Source organism: Lepisma saccharinum, chromosome 11 (assembly GCF_977018435.1).
Source record: "Lepisma saccharinum chromosome 11, izLepSacc3.1, whole genome shotgun sequence".
Classification (NCBI taxonomy): Eukaryota; Metazoa; Arthropoda; class Insecta; order Zygentoma; family Lepismatidae; genus Lepisma; species Lepisma saccharinum.
Genome location: NC_139239.1, coordinates 33053862 through 33081512, shown reverse-complemented (window position 1 = coordinate 33081512; position 27651 = coordinate 33053862). Strand labels below are relative to the sequence as shown.

The 27651-nt window shown below is 38.0% G+C and overlaps 1 protein-coding gene across 1 annotated transcript in view; it reads right to left on the bottom strand.

Moving 5' to 3' along the window:
• Positions 1–18706: 18706 nt before the first annotated feature.
• LOC145995190 (uncharacterized) overlaps positions 18707–27651 on the bottom strand; it is a 52996-nt gene continuing 44051 nt past the window's right edge. The window contains exons 4-6 of the mRNA XM_083131744.1: positions 24582–24667; positions 21708–21834; positions 18707–19032 (exon numbers count right to left, since the gene is read on the bottom strand). Coding sequence (XP_082987870.1) covers positions 18878–19032; positions 21708–21834; positions 24582–24667 — 368 coding nt within the window. The 3' untranslated portion in view covers positions 18707–18877. The remainder of the gene's footprint in view (positions 19033–21707; positions 21835–24581; positions 24668–27651) is intronic.

Below are 27651 nucleotides of genomic sequence, written 5' to 3'. Positions count from 1 at the left end.
GGATCCGGATCCGCCAGGATCCGGATCTGGCCATTCCTGTTCCAGACTCGACTTTTGAACACCCCATGTTATCGTAAGGATTTACAATTTCTGCCGCTACCCACATAATGACGCTGATGCCATACCCGTCTGTTTCTATAACAAAGATGCTTCTAAAGCAAAGCAGGTGAACTTTACGACTGAGAGACTTGTGATCTTTCAAACTTTTCTGTCGTTGAGGAAGCAATGTATTTCAAAACAACTCGAATGAAGAATCTGCAGATAAGTTTAGTTATGTTTTCAGAATTATATTTATTCATTATCATCATAAGGATCATAGCGGGCTATGGTAAAATGGAAGCGTAGACTGGCTCTTATAAACTTCAAAATCTGTAAAAGAAAAAAGAAACACTTTAACACACAATTTTAAAGTAAATGTTATGCGTTACTCTCTAAAGAAGGACGATATAGCTAAAAAAAAATCTTTATCATTCTGTTATCTCTTAAGTAATGTTCGTTGACACAATTAGGAAATAATTCTGGTGGGACTTCCTTGATAACTAGTAAGTAGCTCTTCAGATTATATCACTGGCGCACACCTACGTTTAATCATACCTTTGTGTGTTTTTCTATTGGATTTATTTCATTATCCATTAGTTTTCTACTTTCTACGATTAAGTACGACGATGAGGATGAATGACGGAAAAGAACAGAACTGACTTTGCTTAGTTACTTAAAGTGTTTTACGCTCACTTTATGCTCAGATAGGCTAAAATGGAATTCGAACCATTGCACAATGTGCCTGCACCGGGATCGAACCTGGGACTCCTTGGATGCAAAGCGACAACGTCACAGCTACACCACCGGGAAGACCTAAATAATAAAGATTCGAATCTAAGAACTCCTGGCTTCGAAACGCACTTCTAACCTCCCCTCCCCTCCCCTCCCCTCCCCTCCCCCCACACTTAACTTAAGCTACAATATTCAGAAATAGCTGGCAGGAACTGCCTTTAACTTTTGAATCACTGATCCGATGGGTGAAAAAAAGGCGAAATATTTTTTCCAGCACTATGCATTTCATTTTTTGGCGCTACAACGGCAGGAATCCCGGGTTCGAATCCATCATCAACTTAATCGTATCATCCATCATTCATCCTCATCTTCGCCATTAGCCAAAAGTGGCAGAAAAGCTAAGTAAAATAAAGCAAATTAATCAATCATTTCTTTGTGGAAAAGTTACGCTCACAAGAAAGCTTCGTCATAAACAGAGCTTAAACAAACAAAAGAAAAATTAAAATTGGATAATCCATTCAATAGTTCCAGAATTAAAAGAAAAGGGGGGCTTTTCACCTCCATTTTTCAATATGGCAGCTACAGGTGCATTCTGCAGATACCTATACAAACCTTGAAATCAGTAACAAACATGCCAACTTTCATACTTGTACATTCGGATTATAAGGTAAGATATTCTCAGAAAGAATCATTGGTTAAAAGAATAAATGGGGGTTGTACCCATTCTCCACCCGTACACATTCGAGGGTGTGCGCTTATTGTCCTGGTGCCTTAAGTTTAGACCAGGACGTCTGTTCCGCGAAAGTTGTACGTACGATTCCCAGCTTTATTTTTATGAACTTCTTATTTATTAACTCTCGTAGTTACAATATGTTTGTTTGTTACAATACTGTTCTGGTAACCAGTACAGGCTTGGTTTATATGAGACGTGAAAAAATTTGTGTAAATTAAGTAACGTGAGATTTTTTTTTGTTTGTTTGTTATTTTGGCGATTGATCCGGAAAGGGACTGCGGCAGTGGTTCCCAAAGTGTGCGTCGAGGTGCCCTGGGGCACTGTAGCTGGCTTGCAGGGGCGCCGCCAAATGAACCCATATTTCCACTGAACTGAGAGTGATTGTTATGGATATGACGATTGTTCCAAATATGTGCTTATTTAGTACTTTTTATCTGTAAAATGTTTCTGAATTTGAAGTGTGCTTATTTTTTAACTTAAGGCAAGCAAACCAACCACGCTAATTGAGCGTTGTAAGTTGTAGGTAGCGCCGCGGAGAAATTTTGAAACACTAAGGGAGCCGTGAAAGGAAAAACTTTGGGTACCCCTGGACTACGGGACAGAGCCCGGATTGGGTGAAGTTAGTGAAGTTTTTTTGTGGAGAAGGAATAGGTAGTACTGGTGTAGCGTAAGTACGGTAATCCTGAGAACTTCAGGGAACAGGGGGTTGCCTGGGATGCATCAGAATGTCTTGAGAGGAGAGAGGGGGTTTAGATTGTGTTGTGAAAGATTTGTCTCCGTTCCGTTAGACATTTCCTCAAGTTCCGGTGTCGGCTGTTCTGGTGATCGGAGACGTCTCTGGTTCTCCAGCCTTGCTGATCTTCTTGGCTAAATTACAAGTCTCTGTGGAGTAAGGGGTTGAGGAATTGGGAGTGCGTTTCTTGAGGATTTGTATTTCCGCCACTCGCTGCTGATACCGAGTCCGACCGGCAATGGAAAGAAAAATGACACATGAACTTTTAGTAACAAAGGCCCCTCAGTCCTCGCCTAGACAAAACAACGTCAAGCTACCTTCCGTCCCGTCATAAGAGTGGCGCATGGTTTCCATACGTTGGCAGCACTGACAAAGACGCGAAAAACGCACGTCTGCGTTCCCACTCTGATAAACAGTGACAGGAGGAGAGAGGAGCTTGGAAGCAAAAACACATGCATATGCGAACCGTGATATCCCTGATGCAACGGACGTTTCGTAAACAAGCAGAAATAGAAATTACAATTTTCTGTAACCACAAACCAGGATTTGTGCGGGACAAAGAAGGAGAGCAGACAAAATGGAACGCACCTGTTCGTGCATGTACTTGAAGTATGCTTGCACACACGCCAAATGTTGTTCATTATTGTGACGCAACACGTGCTCACTTCACGAAATGTTGCGGAAGTTAGGGGGCTAGGTGGAAATCGTCAGAAAATTTTCTAGGAGGTGGGGGTCATTGACAAAATTGATTCAGTAGCAAAGGCGTAACTTGAGGGACAAGCGGGCACTTCCCCAAATTTTTAGGTTTATTAAAATATACAATGATATTTTTGTTAATCTTCTGGGACCTAAGGTCCGTGTTCTTCCTCCACCCTCAAGACGTTAAGATTGACTGATTGGTTGTTTTAAGTCCACTTTATGCACAGAAAGGCTAATCGGGACTGGACCTACAGTTTAAAGTGGGTTCCGAACCACTATGTGCCTCCACCGGGTATTGAACCCGGGACCCCTTGATCAAGACGTAAAGCTCCAGGTTACGCTGCTGTTAAGTCGTAGCAGTGATAGAATCAATAATAACATTATTACAAATAACATTACTCAACATACATCATCAATTTGATTCTAGTTAGTCTCTATTGATATGGATTATATTCATATACTCAAGGTGATATTTTGTAGGTGGGGAGGGGGAATTCCCCTCTGGTTCAAAAATGTTTAGCCATTGCGGGCATATTTATATAAAATCATGAGCACTTAGTGTAGGGTGACCAGACATTCTGAAACAAAAAGCAGGGCATCAAAGGATACACACAGAGGGTCTAGGAGGGCCATGCACCCCTCCCCCTTCTTTGGACAAAGAATAAGTCGTGCTTCCTTCATGTCTATTTGAATATTACACAGTTCTCTTTAACCTGTTGACTTCCCCACTTCTCTCTCTCTCTCTCTCTCTCTCTCTTGTTTCTTCCGTGTCTTAGGAATTTTTGGATGGACTGGGGGTTATTATTCTAATTGAGAAGATGGAGATGAGTGATGATGTGATGAAATTCATGAATGGAGACTCACAGACATCCATGCCCAGGACGGGATTCGAACCCTGGACCTATGGTGTCGTAGCGCGATGTGCTAACCACTCCGCTACGGGAGTCGGCGAGAATCTAATTGAATTGTTGCTTCAATTCATCCGAATGTTTTGAGTAAAATATTTCTTTGAATAGATTTAAGAAAAGAGGATTTTGTGCAAACGTAATGAACTGTTTTCTGCGTCAAATAATTTACTTGTGACTTACACCTATTTTACGTGTCTTTTTTTTAGTACGTATTGAGTAAATTGCCTGTCCAACAGGTCACTAGTGTGAACGTTCTTACGGGCTGATGTGCGGAACGATGCGATTTCCCAACACTTTCGCTTTTGGCACTTACAACGTTTGCCACTTTTAGTCCTCAATTCCTTATAAAAAGATTAAAGTGCAAATGCTTTACTTGTATTAGATAACGAGTAACAAAATTAAGAGTTACTTTTGCAGTCACATTTTGTACGTACGCTTCAACAGTAATAACCAAGAAGATTATGATATAATAAAAAAATATATACAAGTAAAATTGTAATATTTTGTTTCGTAAACTTTAAAAGCGTCGAGTGGTAACTGAAAGTCAGGAGGACCGTGTTCTTTTGATTACATTCGTTATTCCACGTGTTTGTAATACTTTCTTATTATTTGCAATGTAAATGTATTGTCTTTATTTTCCAAGGTGTGAATTGCATTTCTGCTATTCGCACGTTGTTAGAAGTTAGTCGTAACATGTTTCCAAATACTCTACCGTTAAAATTTAACAATCTACCTGTCAATTTACAAAAACGGGATGCAATAGTGTAGAGGTTAGTCAGGATCTGCATTTTGTATGCAAAAGTATGAAACTTGGCATGTTTCTTATTTGTAGCTAATTGTGAGTTGTTATAGGCATCGCCGGAATGCACTTTCAGTAGGCTACTCATATTGGAAAGTTGCGGCCACAAGCATGAAACTTTCGAAGAGATGATCCGATTTTAATTTTTCTTTCTTTGTTTCCCTTTTTTGAAACAACGCTTTACTATCATTATCTACATAGTGTTTCTAATTCTTGAGGATTCCATACAAGTTTCAAAGCTTTTTGTGGTGCACACTTTCAGACCCGAAAACAACTGAAAAGAGAATTTCACAAGGTTACCATTCATACCGTAAGTTGTATTTTTGACATACAGTTTTCTCATGAATTGATTATAAAAATAAAGATGTCAGCTGCACAAAATCAATTTTCTACGGCGACGTATCTAAACCGCGGGCCAACCAACCCCCCAGGGTGCGAAATCCCGGGGGGACGGGGGGAATTCCCCCCCCACCAACAATCTTGGCCTGAAGTTTACCCCCCCACCAAATTCTTCCGGGGGGGGAGAGTTTTGTTTTAACAACAAACAATCAATTAATTTTGATTCGAATATACTTGACTGGAATAATATCGAAAACATACCAAAAAAGAAAAGAACGGACAACAAAGAGCCTCCTCATCTCTTAGGACACTGAACCCAGCAATTCCCAGAACACAGAAAGTAGACCGACTTGTTATTTCTTCTCCATTTCTCATCGCCTTTCGTTAGCAACCACGAAGTGTATAAATATATTAATAAAACACGTAATAGCATTTATATGTGAATTTTATACAGGAAATTATTATCTTCTTAATGTCTCTTAATTTTTGCCTCTTCTCCCTTACGCAAATCATTGTTCATTAAAATCTTCAATTTGCAATTACATTTTGAATGAAAGAGTCGATCTATATTGTATATTTTATAATATAATTTGATTATTTAATAATTAACATATTTAATGACATTATATATATATATATATATACCTATTGCGTGTGTGTTTGTGTGTCTGTCTGTCTTTTTGCTCCTTCTCCTCCACCTATCTGCATTGATTTCGCACCCTGCAACCCCTCTTGGTGATACTTCCTTCATTAGCGCGTTTGCACACACCGATAACATCGTCTGCGACCCCTACCTCGGTACCGTGTGCAGCAAGAAACAACGGGGGTAAATGGACAAGCGCACACGTAGACCTGCACGACAAATTTCCTGGAAGGACCTTCCGATGGTGGGTCTTAGTCCGGAGCTCCCCTCGACACATGGAGAGTCGGACACCGCACCAAGCCATAAATTTAGCTGGAAGTTGTTTTGAAGCAGGGCAGCCATGCCAACACTAGCATAATGATGCTAAACCTAGCACAATATGAGTTTCGTTGACACGTAGCAGTCTGTGTTTACGTAATGGGAAAATCTGGCATAATTTTCAAACTTGCTCCTCACGAGGAACATTTCATGGCAAGAATCGGCAGGAAGTTGTGGGGCACAAATAGAACAAATGTTCCGCTTTGTAGTCGACGCATCATCTCAAACCTTCTCTAGCTTCAAGGTTGAACTCATCTCGAAAAATAGGTGCATAACTTAAAATTATTTATTTATTTATTTATTTATTAACGCCTTGTTTCAAATGGCGGAGTTAAGGCCGTACAAAGCCTTTTCTTCTACTCAACCATACACATAAAATTATAGACTACATTATTATATTTAAAACAAAGTACATTAAATCATTTCTATGTCCACACACACACATTATATTATACTCATACTCCTCAGACACACAAGTCTTAACGCCCTGAATATAACACACAAAATTACAATCATCCTAAAAGTCATCATAATAATAAATTACTGTTACTAATTATCAATAATAATAATAATAATAATAATAATAATAATAATACATTGTTATTATTATTATTTATATCCTAGCACAATTCATCAGCATTTAGCATAATTTCACAGTTTAAACAGCTTTTTCTTATCAGGAGGTTGGCAACGCAGGACAGGAGCCATCAGGCTTTCGTGCGTTCCCTCCAAGATCATGGCGAGAACCCCGATTGTGACGGTGCTTGTGAAAAACACGCTGTCGGTATCGGCGCTGCCGCGGAAAACTACTCCTGCAAAAGAACTGTGTGTGTGCATGTTAATACCTAATAATGATTCTGGGCTAATGAAAGTCCCCTTCTGTAGGGGCGCCAACTATTTAAAAACATTGGGTGGATCAAAAACTTGAATTATAAGTTCACTAAAAATCTCATAAATCCTCCCTTCCGTGTATTATGACATTAATGCCCACCAGCAATGCATCCTATTAATTTTTTTAGAATCTTTATTTTATGATTTTAATAAGCACTTCACCACGAATCACGATGACAAATATAATAATGACACCACAAATTTTGAGGTGGGCTAGGTCGCCACTGACCCATATTAGTTAGCGCCATTACCCCTCCTCCCCTCCTTCTAGAGCAAGGGTTCCCAAACTTTTTTCGTTCACGGCGGCCTTAATGTTTCAAGATTTTTGCGGCGCCCATGTCAGAATGTAGGCCTATCTAACACTTGAAACGTTCATTTAGTATGGTTAGGTTGCTTGCCTTAAGTTAAAAAATAAACACATAATTCAAATTCAGAAACATTTACAAGTAAAAAGTACTAAATAAGCACATATTTGGAAGTGTGTCATTTCAGTGTAAATGCTGGGGAACATTTCGCGGTGTCTAAAGAATGTTTGGCACTGTTTTTATTTTAACCTTTACTATGTTAGAAATACAATATATTCTAAGTTGTTTTCTTTCACTTTTTAAGTTGCACGTTAAGTAATCGGAGGAGGGGGATATCACATGCGACTCATGTTAATAACATAGAATTATATGGATTTCCTTTTAATTTGAGCCCCCCTAAAAAATATGCTGCCTTTAGGAATATTTATTTAATATTTCTTAACCTCTACGGAACCAAGCAGTGGCGAACACTCCCTTCGAAAGTTTGATAGCGGAAGCTACAACTTTGTTCAATAACCATTTGCATTCAATCTCCTTCAACACTCGAGGGACTCCCTATGTTGTTATGTTTAAAATACGAACACAGTATTATTAGAACTTTCCCTTGTTCCAGAAATCTTCTATCCAGAGACAACCAGCGCTGATACAAAATGTAAGATCTTTACTCTGTGCATTTAGTGACCTGTCCAATGACATAGTGGTAGCGCTGTTGCCGGGAGTCCCAGGTTCGATACCCGGTGGAAGTACATTGTGGTTCATATCCCGCTTTAACAGTAGGTCCAGTCCCGGTCAGTCTGTCTGCATAAAGTGGACTTTAAAAGATTAACGTTTGCTTTAATCGCACTTTTATCCTCAGAGAGACTAATCTGAACTGGAGAATCGAACCAGGACCTATTGATTACAAGGCGAGGACATTGCCGCTATGCCATTGAGATGAGATCGTCTAAAATAAAAATAATAATAATTAAAAATCCAAATATTTGAATGTGTTTCTGGGTTATTCCTAAGTTGGTAACACTGAGTGCACCGCCAAGTACCATTTTTCCTCGTTCATCGCTTTGACTCCTGTCGTTACATGTCTGAGCACGTGACTTGATTTAACGAGCTATGCAGCCGAATAGCCTTGACTGCTTCCGGTGGCGGAAAACTGCATTGCAACTACAATGCAAGAAGAATTCTCTGGCACTCTCCCCTCCTCTATTGCAGCTGGTCTCACTTATCGCATACTTCCCAAACTTTTTTTTTTTGGTCAAGCCCCGCCCTTCGCCTTCTGACGTCAGGTACGTGTTACGTTAGCCTTGTTAGGTTCAGGTCTCAGCATAAATACAGTGGCGTGCCCAGGATTTTAAAAGGGGGGTGTTACGTATAGTTTTTTGAGTAGTCAGTCCTCATTTTCAACTCTTTTCATGCCTTTAACGTTTTTTTAACGGAATACTGGACCAAAGGGGGTTACGCCTCCAACCGACCTTGAGCACCGCATTGAATAATAAACAATACATTTTTGGTAAACCTAATGTTTATGTAATGGGCGACCATTTGTGTATGCTCCCATGTTAATTGGTTTACTACCGGTAAATAAACGTTCTTCATATATGTAGAAAGTGCTGGAAAATTTGAAGTTGTCGGACTTCTCTTTATGTTGTACTTGCATCCCTGTTTTAGTTTTACTATATATGGGGGCTATTCCTGAGTAAACAAAAAAAATAATCGATCAAGCAATTCGATTATCGCAGGTGCAATATGAACTTCCGGTTTGACAAAATCCCCAATATAAACAAGTGGGATACAGATTACCTTCGAGCTTATTTTGTTACAAAAGGTCGCATACAGACTGGATCGCTTGAAATTTGAAAGCGATAGAGAGAAACAAAAATATCTTGGAAAAAATTGGGAAGTTCCCGGATCCTTCAGATGCAGATATAAAGAACAATACTAATATTTTCCAAGACAATGTTTATCTTCTACCAACAGTTTCGTGTTAAGACTTCTGCAGGTTGAAATAAAGCTTACATAAATTATAAACATTGAAATACTTCAATTTTACAACAGTAAAATGTATAGTTTTCGACACTGTGTACTCAAATACAGCCCCTTTAATTTTACGGCTTAAGAGAGAGCCATGGGCGTCGACAGAAATTTTTGTAGGGGGTAAAGGCCATCAATAAAAGTAGAATAGTAGAAATAATACTAATAATAATAATTACGACGGTTATAAATGTTACTATATAAAACAAATTACTAAACTAATTAAATAAACAACTTTTATTCTAAATTTATTATTGTTATTTATTTATTCATGCTATTCAAATTCGATCCACAGGCCGAGTGAATATCCAGCACAACTATTTTCCATTAATTCTTTTACATTTTATACAGTTACAATACTGAAATCCACAGATATTGTATTTTATTATTAACTTTTGCAAGTGTCGTTCAAGGAAAGACTTTAGAACTTAGTAAAAATTTTGCTAATAAAGTTTACATTGTGTGAACTCACTTAAAATTATAATTTTTGGAATTGTGAATGATTATAAACAGTTTCAATTTTTAAATTTAGTCAACACATGTGCGTTAGACAATTATAATCTTCGAAATACGTAAAGTATTTTAATTTGATTTACTCCGGTGATGTAGTGCCGACTATAGAGCCTATTCTCTCGTGTTTGTGTCCAGTCTTTTCGCTTTACGAGGGCCACTATTTATATTTTGAGCCTTGGCAACACTGATTGAAGTTAGGCGCGATTTGACGTTTGCACGGAATCGTCTGGCATTATTGACCATAACGTACTTCAAATGTTTTGTCAATAGCTTGATTTGTGTTGTTTATGTTGCCTTGGAGATTGCACGACAACAATAAAATGGAATTAACTCGTGAACATTTTCGTTAACACATCTGGTTAACGTCTCGTATATATTGTGGATCAAGATTGTTTCGGTGCACCAGAAACAAGCTTGGTTTACAGTTAAAAATTTTTTCTAGTAGTGTAGTGCAATGAAATAATATTTATATACAGGGTGTCATTTTAATGGCGCCCACGGACCACAGATTCGTATAGAGGACATCAAAACAAACAACTTTCCTCAGTAACATTTTTCTCGTTGGTGCGTCGATTCGACGCTACAGGCGTTCAAAAAAGACCGTTTTGTCTCCTGGATGCTGGCAACCCAACACATCATTTGATCGTATTTGTGACGTCATTTCCTGCGGTGAAACAGCGCACTGCAGGGTTGCAAGGAACACACAAATTTTGTGAAAATTGACAAACTACCAACCCCTTGATTATGTGTAAAACGAATCGAGAAACGCGTCCAGTAAACCGAACGTCATAGCCTACAAGCCAGAAGATCAGCAGCCATTTCAGGGGAAGGGGGAAGTGAACCAACGGTATGAGAAATGGTAAAAAGGTATTCAAAATGAAATGTCAATATCGGATTTTGTCTCAGCCTACTTGTCAAATATCAACAACAATAAATTTTATTGGACTTACAGCTTACATGTGGCTGTTTACGCCCATCTACATGTCAAATATTTGCAAATCTCGTTGCAAGGTTGATATCTACGGGTTTGTGTCCAGATGCCTTGTGGTACTTTTGTGCTGATAACGGAAGTATCCGAGGTTCAGGTTGTGCATTACGGCTAAAACACGTACAACCACAGTAACAATCTAATTATGAATCAGTAGCGAATATACTGCCCTGTTCACAGTTGCAAACTATTACATGTGTATCCGGTGCATAGATAAACACAGTCGTCGGAGAGCTTGTATTACTACTACTTATATCCCTGTTTTTTAACCTTTTTTGTAACTTGCCTCATAATGCCCTGAATATACATTTATATTTTGTGTTTACTAGCTTTGGAATTTTGAGTTCTTTCCTTTCTATTTTGTCATCTGTTTTAGTGTGTCACAGACAACTAGTACCAGTAGATAAGACTAAATTGTAGATGCCAACTTGGTAACTAGATTTGCAAATATTTGACTTGTAAGTTGAGACAAAATTCGATATGACCACTTCCACTTGAATTATATTTTCTTTCTACCATTTTTCGTATCGTTTGTTTATTTCCTGTTAGGTTTTCTCGTTTTCTTTTACGGTACATAATGTGACCGATTGTAGCTATGTAATTTTTCACAGAATATCAGTGTTCCTAGCAACCCTGGAACGTATAGTTTCACGACGGGATATGACGTCACAAATGCAATCAAATGTTGTGTGTGGTTGCCAGCATTCAGGCGGCAAAACGGGCTTTTTTGAACGACTGTATCTCCGAAATGATGCACGAACGAGAAAAATGTTACCGAGAAATGTTCTTTGTTTTGATGTCCTCTATACGTTTCCGTGCTCCGTGGGCGCCATTAAAATGACACCCTGTATGTATGTATATATACAGGGTGTCATTTTAATGGCGCCCACGGACCACGAAAACGTATAGAGGACATCAAAACAAACAACTTTTCTCAGTAACATTTTTCTCGTTGGTGCATCCTTTCGGCGCTACAGTCGTTCAAAAAAGCGTGTTTTGCCGCCTGAATGCTGGCAACCACACACAACATTTGATCGTATCTGTGACGTCATATCCCGCCGTGAAGCGATGCGTTCCAGGGTTGCCAGGAACACGCATATTCTGTGAAAAATGACACAGCTACAATCAGCCACATTATGTACCTTAAAACAAAACGAGAAAACACGTTCTGTAACCTAACAGAAAGTAAACAAACGATACGAAAAATGGTAGAAAGAAAATAGAATTCAAGTGGAAGTGGTCATATCGAATTTTGTCTTAGCTTACATGTCAAATATTTTCAAATCTAGTTACCAAGTTGGCATCTACAATTTAGTCTATCCACTTCGTCCTTCTGATACTAGTTGTCTGTGACACACTGAACAGATGACAAAATAGAAATGAAAGAACTCAAAATTCCAAAGGTAAGCAACACATAATGTAATGTATATTCAGGGCATAATGAGGCAAGTGGCAAAAATGGTAGTAGTAATACAAGCTCTCCGACGACTGTGTTTATCTACGCACAGGATACACATGTAATAGTTTGCAACTGTGAACAGGGCAGTATATTCGCTACTGATTCATCATTAGAACGTTACTATGGTTGGACGTGTTTAGCCGTAATGTAACAACGTGAACCTCGGATTCTTTCGTTATCAACACAAAAGTACCACAAAGCATCTGGACACAAACCTGTAGATATCAACCTTGCAACGAGATTTGCAAATATAATTGACATGTAACTGGGCGTAAACAGCCAAACATGTAAGCTGTAATCCCAATAAAATGTATTGTTGTTGATATTTGACATGTAGGCTGAGACAAAATCCGATATTAACACTTCATTTTGAATACGTTTTTTACCATTTCACATATCGTTGGGTCATTTTCCCCTTCCCCTGAGACGACTGCTGATCTTCTGGCTGGTAGGCTATGATGTTCGGCCTACTGGACGCGTTTCTCGCTTCGTTTTACAGCTAATAATGTGGTTGGTAGTTTGTCACTCATTTTTCACACAATTTGTGTGTTCCTTGCAACCCTGCCGTGCGCTGTATCGCCGCAGGAAATGACGTCACAGATACGATCAAATGTTGTGTTGGGTTGCCAGCATCCAGGCGGCAAAACGGTCTTTTTTGAACGGCTGTAGCGCCGAAACGATGCACCAACTAGAAAAATGTTACTGAGAAAAGTTGTTTGTTTTGATGTCCTCTATACGTTTCTGTGGTCCGTGGGCGCCATTAAAATGACACCCTGTATATATATAGCCAGTATGTTAGTAATAGAACAAGGTGTAATGTGTTATGACAGGGGGAGTGGAACGAGTGTAATTTCTTGAGGGATGTTAAATAAGTTAGTCTGTAAAATGTGAGAGTTAGTAAATAATAAAAAAAAATAATAAAGTAAGAATAGTACTATAAAACTATATGACTAAGCATAGAGATCGAAGGGTGAAGTAAGGTGATAGTATGAGAAGAGAGATTATGTTGCTGAGGTGCCAGCAGGATGTGGTCGTACTGGCAAGGAGTCAATAGGAAAGATTGTTTTCCTGGAATCATCAGGAGGGTGTAAGGTTCCCGGGATACTTCAGGAAAGATTTGGCCTGGGAAGATGAGGGAAGAACAAATAGGGTCAGTAGCAAAAGAGGTTATATGAAAGAATACTTGACCTGTTAAAGTGGAAATAGTTATTGTGGTTAGTGGTTAATTCCTGGGTAGAATAAGTTTTAGAAAGTCTATTGGAGATTTCCGGGTAAGCGAATGTTCTCATCATCTGTCTTACATCTGCTGCCCGCCTTTCAGTCGAAACTAAGTTACCTATTGTTCTAGAGGATCCTCCCATGATACCTAGTCTTGGTTTTGGTGCCCATCCAATGGATTAGATCGTTGATGGTTGGTTGGTTTGGTGTTTTAAGTCCACTTTATGCACAGTAAGGCTAATGGGGACTGGACCTGCATTTTTAAGTGGGATCCGAATCACCATGTGTCTCAACCGGGTACCGAATCCGGGGCCCCTTGATTACAAGGCGACGACATTACCACCACCCCATCGGGGAGGCCCTTGATGTAGTCGATTCAGTATCCTGCATGATCTTCTTCTGGGAAGTTCTTGGTTGGTTGAAGGTTGAATAGCTGGTGGCGTGTGATTTCTGGTTTTGAATTTGCAGTATTCCTCGTTAGATACGAGGTCTGCCAGGGAATTTAGAATTTCGAAGTCTTGTTTCGAACGGATGAGATGGTAAGTGTCGAAGTTTGGTAAGTTATCTCTGAGTTTGAGAATTCGGGGATTCCTCAGACAATGGAATACTTTGTGCTCAGGTGTGTCCACGATATTATCACAGGATTCGCATAATTCGTTCTGCCATTGGTTAAACAGATATAAATAATGGCCGTAAGGACCATGTTCGGTTAAGAAGTGGATTAAACATCTTGACGGTAGGAAATGACTCATTTCGAGTCTTTCTAAGACGTTTGGAATAAAGGAGAAGAGCCTTCTTCCCTGCGGAACGTTGGACCATTCTTCTTCCCACTCTTGTGGGATCTTTCTGTTGATATCTGCCACTGTGTGAGCATATTCTCCTAGCAATTCGTGAATTTTGTCTTTCCCCATTTTAAAATAATGTTTGGAGGAAGTTTGCCTGATAATTTTACCGATCGGCCACAAGCCCGTGATTACAAGTAGGGCCATAGTTCAATTTGTGCGGAATGAACCGGTGAATATCAAGATTACTTTTCTTTGTGATGATCTCAGTTTATTTTTGTTTGTTTGTGTGTTTATACTGTGAGCCCATGTTGGGGAGCCGTATGCAATTATTGAGTTGTAAATTGATATTATGTAAGTTTTGATTAGGCGAATGGCCAATTTAAATTTCGAAGATCCGATCGTTGCAAGTGAGTTGATTGCAGCTTCTGCTTGTTTGGATATTTTAGAGATGTGTATGCTAAAGGTAAAACATCCTTTCTTGAGGGAATTCCCCAAGGTAGTTTGCTTCTGTGTCGCGTTTTATGGTTTTCCCTTTCAGTTTAATAGTGAGATGTCTATTCTCTTTCAAGGTCCCTTTTAGAATTATGTAATTAGTTTTATTTGGGGCGATTATTAATTACTCACAGTCACACCAATCAGCTAATGTTTTAATTGCCTCAATTTCCCGCCTGGATTTTCCCGATATCAGAATGACTATATAGTGTGTTGTTCCGGTGTGTACAGCCACCGGCAAAAAATGGGACATCTAGATGATCCTGAAGTGCTCGCTAGCGCGCATGGCGTTATGTGTGTTGCCCAACTCTACGGCGATGCGAGAAGGTCGTTACAAAGCATTGTTTTTAGACAAGTGAGAAACCTTGACCAGATCGATTGATTTGGATGAAATTTGGCATGATGGTTCAATCATGTCTAGAAGGCTTGTATTCCAAATATTAGGTTCCTCAGAGAAATAGTTCGAGTTATAGCCTGTGGAAGAAGTTGGTGCCCAACAGATAATGTGATCCAAATACGAGAAATGAGCCTCAGAGCTAACTTCAGGACTCCATAACTTTGGAACTATTGATCACAGCCTAGTGATATTTGCACACCAAACAAACCTCTCACCAAGGAACACGTGTATTGCATCAAAATACCCTCAGCTTGTTTACGTTAGCATATAAAATACCCCAAAATATGCCTTAGAAAGCCTTACGTGTCAAAAAAATACATATTTTGTGTGCCTGCTGTTACAACTGTAATCCAACCAGGAAGGTGGTATTAATTTTTCTACTGTAGTAACCCTGATGCGAGCTCAGTATACACACATTATGTCGTCTCCATATATATCACCCAATCCATATTATATGTGGTTGAATGTGCAAGCAATTGTAAAAATCACCGGAAAATGGTGGATTTTTGAAATGGTGTAGCACAAAAGGGACAAGAGATATCCAAGCAAAGTTGATACACTACGTAATTAGACCTTCCTCTAATGTGTGTCAAAATTTCAACTTGTTATTGCAAGGTGCTGGTGTGCGTGCGTGCGCGTGAACACACACACACACTCACACACACACACACACAGTGTGAAGTTAAAATTGGCTTTTCTTCGACGAACCCCTTCCGATTCTTCTTTCTAATCGTCAGTTCTTTGCAATAATTAATTTAATATATTAAATTCTGCATAAGTAATGTGCGGGTCATTCCATGTCAAATCAACCAAGGTCTGAACCTTGACATCTTAGAAATTGATAACTTTTATTTTTTATATAAAATATGTACCAATACATTGTTTTTTGGATCATTACATAGGAAATTATCAGCAGAAGTTATAGCGATTTTCATAAACGTCCGAAAACTGTAAAATCACCGCACGGGACAAATTAAAAATGGCCGACAGATCTCCACGCCAAGTCTGAAATGTCGATTTTGAACACTTGAAGTATATAGAAATAAGTTATTAATATTTTTAAAAGTTATGATGCTACAAGGGTTGTTCGAATGGTATGGAATAGGCCTATTTTAAGTGGTAGTTTCTCACCACTACACACACGTGTGCACGCGAGTGAGCGTGCATCCATGCATGCACAAAATTTTATCAATAATATGTTTGATGCTCTACAGATTTCCTGATAAGCAGCAGTCAGAAACAGTGTTGCCAGTGTATCATATTTTACAGTAAAAACCCAAAAATCTTGGAACATGGACATTTTTTTTAAGAAATCCTTCCGGCTACACAAAAATAATGCAAGGTCTGATTGGTTACTGTACTTGCAGAATATGCAAAGACTACTGTATATTGTACAAGTTTCAGACATTTTGAGGTGGGTGTTTGAGAAAATGATCTCTGAAAAAAGGTCGAAATTGATTTTAATTTTTTACACATAATTTTCTACATAACGTTAGAGTTAGTGCAAAAATGGCATTGTAAATAGTTAGTCCAGTTCCCATATTCTATTATCCCAGAAAAACTAATGTCCTGTGGAACTTTTTTTTGTATTTTGATTTTTAATTTTAGAGCTGAAAAGGGTTTCATAAATATATTCCTTAATAAGGTTTTGGATGTACTTTCAACAAGCTTTCAAACAAAAGAAACCTTAAGTCTCTGCCATTTTTGGTATTTGATTTATAGTGATTTGAATATTGCATTATTTTCTTTGCGCATTATTTTTTTATACCAAATAGTGCCTTTCTTTGTGAGCTTGTAACACTAACAAATCAACAGAAAAGAAAAATATTTTAATTTTGGACATGTGCCATGTGTTCCTTTAACATATTTTTTCAGCTGATTTTGAAATTCTAAGGTGACACACTTATTACTTACCTGTACGATTTGAGATTAAATGCTGTAGTAGTTTCCAAACAATCCACAGAGATAGAAAGGTTCGCTTGTTGACAAAGCAATGTTGAGTCACCGGCAATGAAAATTGGACACCTAGATCCTGAAATTCTCGCTTACGTGCAAGGCGTTATGTGTGTTGTCTAACTATGTTGAAAAATGGATTTTAATACCAAATTTTTAATGGTATCTTCTAAACCTCTGTAGAGTTAGGCAACACACATGACGCCTTACAGATAAGCGAGTATTTCAGGATCTAGATGTCCATTTTCATTGCCGGTGACTACATAACAAGCGAGAAAATTTGTACGATTAAATTGATATTAATTGATATTGTGTACACACACCTTCCAGTACTTTCCAGCTCATATTGATTGATTGTAGATATTTACGAACTTTGAAATTCTTGTAGCCTACCGGCACTTCCCTATTTTTTACAAAACTGAAATTCGCTACAAATATTTGATAATGATAATGCAGTTAATGATCTATAACTGCCGAAGAACGCTAGTCTACGATACCGTACATACAACTCTGTGGTGAAGCGTGACATTTTTACGAAGTCATCGCAAGACTTGCCGAACGTCCGAGTCACTCTTTCAACCGGGGCGGAGGCATTCTTTCATAGATAATGATAACAGCGTTCGTACATGACGTGTGATGTAGAAATGGCCAAACCCATTTTTTTTTTCTACGGAGTATATGATCGTAAAATAAGGAAGACGAAAGTTTAATAAATTCTACCCGAAAAAATGAAAAACATTGTTAAACACCTCTCTCCGAAATTCTGATTGCCTCCGAAATCCGGATAGTAAAATTTCCGAATAGCGATTTTTAAATTTTCCGGAATCCTATTATTTTTGGCTCTCTCTTGTGTAGAGGTAATATGTTAGGAAAAGGTTCTGTCCGAGTAAGTATGTCTGTCACCTCGAGAACAAATATCTTTATCAATATTGTCATTTTTGAGCAGAGTAAACACAAAACAGGAAGTACTTCGTGTTTTGTAAAGCAAGAACGTTTTTTCGAAATCTATATTTGAACCACAGGATCCAAAAAAATTAAAGAGAAATAGTATGATGGAAATACAATGGATCCAGAACTGCTCCCCCCCCCACCCGTTAACAGTGGGGAAATTTATGCTTTTGCTTACGTACATTTTTTTTTTTACGCACCATTAATTTCATGTTTTCTGTGTAAGTTGTGTTGCGATATTCTTCAATGTGTGTTTTCCTCTTAAAAACACGAGCGCTGCATGCTTTAGTGTGTTGAGAAGTGTCATCTTGACGACTTCACAAACCCTGCCGTGTTCGTAAACATGTGGGCTGAAAAAAGGTCTTATGGCCAGGCCTTCAAGAGCGGGAGAAACCAACGGTCGAAGGACCTTTGATTTGCAGACCTGCTACGATGACTTGGCCCACCTGACACCACTGCACTAAACAGGAAACTTAGCGGGACGGTTAGGCAAGGGACTGGGCTCTCCTTTCGATGCGCTAAACTTAGCGCATCTCTTGCGTATCTAGCCGTTTCATGGTGTCACGTGACTAATTTCGCGCAAATGAGAATATTCTGACTTATTATTATTATTTTTTTACCTCTTTTCTAAAATGTTTAAAAAGCAATATTTTTATTATATTGCTTTGTCATCGCCGCATCTCCAGATGACTTCGCCTCTGATACAACTTCACCTCGTCCCCAACAAACACATAGACCAATACATAAATTACAAAAATGTCAACTCAAGAAATTTAAATTTTCTGACAGTTTTGGTAACCACAATTGTTTATTTTCCTTTTTGAAAATACAATAAATATGAAAGAAATACATTTTGAGAATAGATACAGTCTTGCAAGCATGGCAGCAACAATGTGAGTATTCAAATTCCTTGTTTGCCAACTATCGTATGAAACTACTTTGCACATCCAGAAAGTACACCTAGACATTACTCAAATTTTTGTAGTCATGCGGGTTCAAATTCTTGTAGTCAGGCCGGTTCGAAAATTCCTGTGTTTGGATCTGCACAGGTAACTTCTGATTACTAAAATATTTGAATAATCGTTGAATACATACCCAGAGGTACAGCCTTATACCTGAAAACAACCAATTTGTATTTAGTTCTAGGTATGATGTTCACACACACACAATGTATGCAACAAATTTACAGTATTATATTTCGAAATACATTTTGAAACCACTATATATTAATTACATTGAGAATTTCTATGCAAATGCATATTTTCATTAGACTGGCTTATTTCAAAACTTATTGTTTTCTTATGTGTTTTCAAAACTGCAAATATATGGAAGCATATATTTTGGTACATATTGAACTTTTTTTTGACAATTTTTAGCAGAATTGCACATTTTATTTTTCATATAGCCTAGCTAAAATTCATATTTTACAAAATTTGCTACAATTGTTAGTTCATTCGGCCAAATGTGGGGGTTTCAAGATTTGGAAGTTGGTTACCAAGAACTTACGAAGATTCGAAGACACATTCCTAGACACACCTAGCACCCACACTCAACAGTGGGAGGGGAACTTGTGTTTTGGATAACATGGTTGGGAACTAACATTTTGGAATAATCATCTTGTTGATTGTGTTGTTTAGTTGTGCGATTTCTTAACGGATTCCAAGATTATTATATAAAAGTTTTCTCTCAGTTTGTCGGGGAGCGAGCCCCGTTACGGTTTGCTATAGCACGTCGCACATTTTTTCTCTAATTGACGCACTCTGTCACGACTATGAATTATCCAAAATTTCTGGCGTAGTGTTGCAAGAACCAGTTGTGGCCCTGCATGCAAAATAACAATGTGCTCATATGCAATAATTAAGTCAGTTAATCTGTGCTTCTTGGGTAGCAAAATAGGATGTTTGGCACTGTATGGAATGTTACTGTGTTTCAGTCTGCCGCCCACCCTGAGAACACCTAGTTCATCAAAAAATGGATTTAAACTACGCAAGTTACTCCCTGAAGATAAGGGTAAACCATTGTTAAGAGCATTAATTTCACTGGCAAATTCACCCTGTTGCACAATTTTCAATAACACCAGAAGTGTGTCCCACAACTCTTTAGTGCTCAATGGACCATGCAGTTTGTTAGTTTTGTTGCGGGCATTGAAAATGAACAGTTTACACCAGACCAATACACGTTGCAATTTATTTAGAGAAGAATACCTCTCAAATAATTGGTTGTCTTGTGTTGACACAAGGCTTACAACAGACTGTTTCTGTTCTACACTCACTTCACTACATTCTTGTATGTCACACTTGTTTTCAAGCAATTGTAATGTGTCGCTAAGCTGGAAGGGGGAATCCCACGACTTTCATAGTCGGCAGGATTGTCTTCACTGCTGACATGACACCACTTTCACCTTCCTCTTGCGCCACAAAAGTTTTCCAAGGACTAGGACATAAAGCTATCCACGATAAAACTATTTTGGAGTCCGAATAGGAGGTAACAGTTGTGAAATTAACTTGCAATGCTTTTCGCACATAAGTAATGAGGCGAACCAACAATACTGCAGCACAAAGTTCCAGTCGTGGAAGTGTTATCTTTTTCAGAGGAGCCACTCTTGTTTGAGGCAACAAGTTTAACCTGGACTTATTCATCAGCACACACACACCTAAGGTAAACAACTGATGCATAGGCTGCTTCAGGTGAGTCACAAAACCAGACTAAATGAAGCTCGATACAGTCTTTGGGAATGATACAACGTTCAATTCTAACAGTTTAGCAAATTTGGTAAATCACCGCAGTAACTAACCCACGGCCTGGAGAACCATGTCGGGGAGCGAGCTCCGTTCCGGTTTGTATCCAAAAACTTTCGGTGGTTTGGTAGGTGTGAGTTTGAAAAGGACACACTCACCTTATGTAAAATACATGTTTAATAACGCACACATGTGTTTAGATACATAATACATTCCTTGTCGAGCAGATGACAAAGGATAATTCTGCGTACACAAAACGACGTCATGCAGCCATGATTGCTGCGCACTCGAAGACAAGTGTTGCCAACACCTACTTGGCAAATGTCATTCAGAAAAATGTCTTGGCCACTGTTGGATCCAAGGACATGATGGGGCCAACATAGTTCAAATATACGAAACTGGATTGACAGACAATACCAGAAGGGAGTATAATTTGAGACGAGTATACAGGATGAGGCAAAAGCCAGGTTGCATAGGAAAACAAATACGTGCATACAAACACACACATGATTGGTATGTTTCAGTTACAGTACATGCATATGGTACATGTTCTACATGCGCACCATCTGCTTGAATGTATGCTTCAATTCGACGCTCTCATTTGCGTAAGACGTTTAGCCTACTAGTGTGGTGGAGTGATTTTGGAGACTGTGCCTGTGATCCTATCTTCACGATAGTGCAGGCTCTTCATTTTCTTAGCCTTTACCTATCCCAAGTAGAAATTCAGGGGTGTTAGGTCATTTACCTATTTAACCTGATTTTTGCCTCACTCTGTATAACGAGTAGTGGCAGTAACATTTAATAAACACTTCAATATTGCATGTACAATGCACATTTATGTAACTGATCTAACAGCAATTTTTTCTTGCATTATGAGTTCCATCTCACGAGAAATCTTGTGAATTTAATTAGTCTTATGAAAAATAATATAGCTGTATTTTTATCTTAGCCTCTTTCGTATGTTATTTTAAGCTTAACAAAATATTCACAGAAATGCATTAATTGATACCGAGACAACAATGATATCAATGAAATATTGATCTTGTACTTACAGAAGGCGACTAATGATACAGCACCAGCTAGAATTGCACCAAAAACAATTCCAATTGCTCCCAATCCGTGTAAAACAATGTATATCATATTCAGAATGAGCCAAGGAAGAAGAAAGTATCGTTTTTCCTGAAAAGGAATAAAAGTTAATGTTTGAATAATATTAAAACTATATCATCAAATATCGAAGAACAATTTCAAGATAGCAAAATAATCTTTTCTGATAAAATTACAGTTATAATATATTCCTCTAATGTATTTGAGGTCTAATATCAAATCCGCCTACTTACAGTACACTTGGCATTTTAATTACATGAGAATAGTTACAAATCATCGATTAATGTAATGAACAAAAGTGGATATATTGGCAGTAATGTGTTTTCCTCCATGAGTGAACATATACATTACATATCCTATAGAATATATAGTAAACAAAAATGTTCTCTACTAGAGTCCTGCATGGGATCACTTTCGCTTGATCATACTCGTACGGATCTCTCACGTTCGAGCGTGATACGCTCGAGTCAATAGAATCAAATATTATTTCAATGTGACAATAATCGTAGAAATATTGTAAAAATCCGCCCTGGTAAGTTTCAGCCCATAATCATCTATTCATTTTCATTTGTTGCTTTGTATTGTTAAGACAGACTAAACTACGTTTTAACATTGAGATGATTACTTTGCTAACTGAAGTTTCAATTTCACCGAGTCTTTCACTTCACAATCCATATTTGAGAGCCCACTAACTACCACAGACAGATTACGGTTTTACGTGTACTACTGGACTTCGAGCGTATACTGATCGTTTTCCCTGTTCGAGCGACGAGCGTCATTCGCTTGAGCAAAGAAGCTGTCAATTCCGTGAGCTATCTAGCGTCGGCGAAAAACCCTCGATGCAGCACACTATCCTATGCATCACAGTTTGTTCTTCAAATTACCTTAAATATCTGCAATCAAATACGAAATTGTATATTTTCAAACTAAATTTCCATTATCAACTGGAACATCCTAAAATATTATAAGCATAGGAAAATACAGGGCTCCCGGTGGCCATGGCACCTGAAAATTTTCAACTGTTGCCTGAATTACTTTTAATCTAATCTTGTATTAATTAATAAATTAAATGTTTTAAGATTATATTTCAAAATGTGTAGCTTTCTTAGACCATATTTGACATGAACAGAAGCTGGCGGGGCTGGTGCAAATTTTTCTTAGTTTTTTTTTTAACCCCTGTATATATTTATTACAGTGGACTCTCTTTTAATTCAAACTCCAAGTGCACACGAAAAAGTAGAATTATCCAAATTTAAAATTAGGCTAACAAAAACAACATGACATTAAATTTGAATTTAAAGGGGAATAAACCTTAGTTCGCATTACCGAGTGATTCGAAATATCCAAGTTAGAATTAAAGAGTATCTCCTGTGATACATGGATCACGCAAATTTTTAGCACAATTCGAGAACCTGAGACAATTTCTATTTCTCTCCATTATTATCTATCATTTTCGTAATGTTCCATTGTTGTAGATAACTCTCATTCTCTATCAATAATAATGTGTAGAATATTTTTGAAAGTGACTGTGGTGGGAGGTTCTCGAGTACAGTTGAAAGAAATGACCAAAATATTAAATGTCGCAAGATTACGGAGGGACTGATTTGTTTCGTATGTTCCTTATTGTGTTCTGAAAAAGTTTTTTTCCCAGGGTTGTAGTTTATATGCAGTGACGCAAAGACGAGAAAGGGGGGGGGGGAGAGAGAGGAAGGGCCAGAAACATAGGTGGAAATTGCATAAATATGCGATTAAAATAACGAATTCTTTAGAAATAGGACACTGGTGTGAACTTATATTTTTGAATATAAACTTACATTTTCATATCAGCGAATAAGTTTTGACTACAACTGAAACATTTCCCACTTTGTTTCCTGAATCATTTTCTCTTTAAACTGACAGAGTCAGAGTGTAACCCCCTACTCTACCGGTCACGGGGTCAAGTATCATTGCCCCTCCTCCTTTAAGGGCCGGCGACCCTGGCATGGGTCATATTGGGTCACCCGACCTCACATCAATTGGCTTCTTTTTAATCAGTGTCAGAATAATACACTAAATCGAATAATTATCTGAGAAAATTATATGCCACCTACAGTTGGACTTTGTAGGATTGAAATAGGGGAAACAACACATTATATTCGTACCGACGCAATTTGAATATATTTTCAATGCCATAATATACATTCAACGTACATGAGCATCTTGTTTATTAAAAGAAATATTACAGAAATTGTAGTAAATAATGTTTCACAGTAACTTCCTTTTTACGGCTACCATGGATGGAGGTTGCCAGAAATTGTGGAGATCTGTCAGGTTGTTGATATAAAATTGTATAGTATAAATAAAAATAAGCAAATAACAATTATGATCTAATGGTCAGGTTATTACCAATGTATTATTAGTCAATTGTTCTTGTTATTTTTATCCTTGAGGAAACTCTCCCACTCCATATAACTAGATTAGTGAACTGACTATTTATTCTCATATTTATTTTAGAATTTTTGAGTCATGAAACCATTTATTTATTCTTTGGATTAAGTGGTAGAATATGAAAATATGAATGGTTCATGCATTTTACACTATGTTTTACGAGCTAACTAATATTTCAATTGGTTATTCTACTCTACTAATACTAAAGTGAACTTTACTCCTGTTACTCACTATCAAAATATTAACCTTTGTATTTTTTCTAATTTGAAATGAACAGTGGTAATTTGCTGGGTCTCAAATGGATCATTCGTTTGTTCCCCTCATTTTGCAATAGCTGTTGTTTTGGAGGATGCAGGAAACTGTTATTGAGAATGGAAGACATGCACACATACCTTCTGAGCACCTATTATCAGAAACACCTCTGAGATTAAACCCAAGGATGACTCCACCAGAGAGGCAACACCTAATAATTGGACAACTGTAAGAATAAAACAAACACGCCCATTAATATTGAACTGTTTTTATCAGACTAGTGTGGATAGAACACAGGATATTTCCATAAACTTTATATTAATTTTTATTTTATATAAAATAATTCATTTAAAATACAAAACATGTTTTCACAAAAACCGGTATGTAGCGGGCCTTACGGTATTTATTAGTTTTAGATACAGAGTTTGAATACCAAATGCACGTTTGTTGCCGAAATGACTGGAATGCAATTTATTTTTTAAATACATCAATAACTGAGATAACGAAATTAAGGTAGATAAAAAGGCCAGAAATTTGGTAAATGCAGAAATAATGTATTACTGAGGGTAAGGTAAGGAAATACGAAGTTAGTAAAACTTACTTTTCAAAATATATTCTGATAGTGACATTATTGGTGGACTGTACGATTTTGAACTCTGAATTGACTTAATACAATGTGAAAAATCTATTACAATACCGAAGATAACGAAAATATTAGCATGGAAGACTACGTGAGTGTTCTCAGGCGCGAAGGGTTCCTTCAGTGTTGCTGCACGTTTGGAGCTTACTGATTCTCCCCTGATTGGATAACTAGAGAGAGAAGGAGGCTTACGTCAACATACCTATAGCCAGAAAGGTTATATGGGAGAATTTCCGCAAATGCACGAAAAAATGCCCAAAAATATAACTAATTACCATCTAAATCATAAACTCTGTTGGAGGATGTGGCAATTTTCACACGAACTGCTTTTTTTCATTGCCTTTGATTTTTTTTAAAAGTACGAACAGACTTTCATTTTTAATTCAGAGACTTTTCGTCTGCAAGAAAGTTGTAGAGAATCATTTAAAAAAGAAATTTATTATATTAACAGCTTTGTCTCACTTTTATATAGTTAAGCAGGAACCGAATGGCAAAACAGCCTACTCTGCCTAATATGGCACTCCCTACACACAAAGATGACAATGATGACACTATGTCACATCATCAAGGATTAAGTTTCTCCGGTTTGTAACAAAGATTTGGTCAGGTTTCTTTAGATTTACTTTGTTCTATACTGCTTTCATTTCCAAACTGCGCTTCAAGGTCACGGCATCGTCTCACCACGCAGTCCCCTGTTCCCCTCCAAATACAACCAACACACGCCTTCTGTCTGCTCATTGGGTGTTGCACGGGGAATGCATAGGAGTGGGATTTAGGAAGAGGGAAGCGCGGAGCTGGGTGGATGTCCTTGAACCGCACATTCGAACTGAAAAAATATATAGTAGGAATTTGACCTGCAGTTAAAAAGTGGGCCGAGTCTGCTGCCACGCACGTGTCAGCAGTAAGAATAAGTTTCAAATTTGCTCCTGCCACGTAATTCGTCTGCTAAGGGGATGTTACAAATCTTAAGAACAGATTGAGACGAGAGACATGCAAGTTTTTGATTAGTGGGAATGAATGTACAGGTAATTTAGAACCTTTTTCTTTAGAAAGCATTTAGCGATATCGTTTTAATGCTAACAGAACCTAACCTAACTACGAGAGCATTTAGGTTTATTATTAGAAGAATGCTAAGGGACCTAATCTTAAAACACTTTTGTGTAAGTAATCGCTAAAACTTCACAGTATGTGTTACAGACGTAATTGGATACATAGCTTGATGAAATCACGATAAGACAAAGACCGAGTCTGCTGCCACGCGCATGTCTCTTTTGAGGTTACAGCAGAAAAAGAACGTGGCAGGAGACACTGCCTAAAAAGTGTAATCTGAATCATTGCTTTACGTACAGTTGTGGAAAGAAATATTTTCCCCCACCGGGCTTTATTACCAGTAGAGCCATATGGAGGATGTGAGCCCCGGAGCCGCTTTATGCGGGGATAAGGACAGAAAAATTCCGACCTTATATAACCCTCCCCGGGAATCGAACCCGGGTTTCCCGCGTGGCAGTCAGACGCCATACCACCCCATATCCCCTAAATGTGCCTTCATGGCACGGTGCTATATGCATGGGGAACTTTACCTTACCTTTACCTATGGGGGATGTACTTCTTTCCACTATCCCAGCTTTTGTGAAGAAGTTTAGCAGGACTTGTATTTAAAATTACTTGAAAAAAGAAAAAGAAAAGCCTGAGATTATTTTCTTCGGTTAAAATTGACACAAACATTGAAAACATTTGACCTTCTATAACACTTCTACAGAATTAACGTTCTCGTCTTGTATTTAAGGGGAGGAGATACAGTTACGCACCGATTGTGCATTTATTTCACTATCGCCTAAATGGGCACTGCTACTAAAAGAACCATGGATGTATCCAAGAGTACCTCTCCATGTTGCAAGTGGAAGCGTTTTCTTATGTTGATTGGATTTTTATACTTTTTCTTGCTTCTTTGATGAAAATAGGCGTTCTTTATTAATTTGAGGTCGCTGAATCCAGATCTGTAATTACTTTTTCGATATTAGCTCTGGTTTTTAAGAAATGAAAGAAAAAAATCGGTATTACTATAATATACTATATATGTATTATACATAGTGATTAAAATACAGACCAACTAAATGCAAAAATATTTCCTTTTAAGTGATAAGCGAGACAAATTTACATGAAATTTCTTCAAAACTTGTGTTGGAGTAATGTATGAGGTTTTAAACTAAGTTAAATCACTTGAACCCTGCGGCGTTTCGCACTTCCATTGTAAGATACGGAAGAATCTCTCGTCAAACGCCAACAGTAATCTGCTATCATGGCCTCATTCCACCGGCCTTGGCACCTCTTTCATAACTTTAATGTCTTGGTGGAACCGCCCTCCCTGTTCCTCACTCAATTCTCCCTAGATTTCCTGGGAAGTAAGTAACATTACTGAAGAAAGTGAATCTTAACACTCATTCTACATCCCAACTTCGTAAATGCCTGCAACATCTCGGCCACAATTTCTTGATAGTTTTCTGCTTTCACGTTGCCAAGAAAGTTCTTAGCCACATTCATAAAAGCAACCCAGGCTGACATTTCATCTT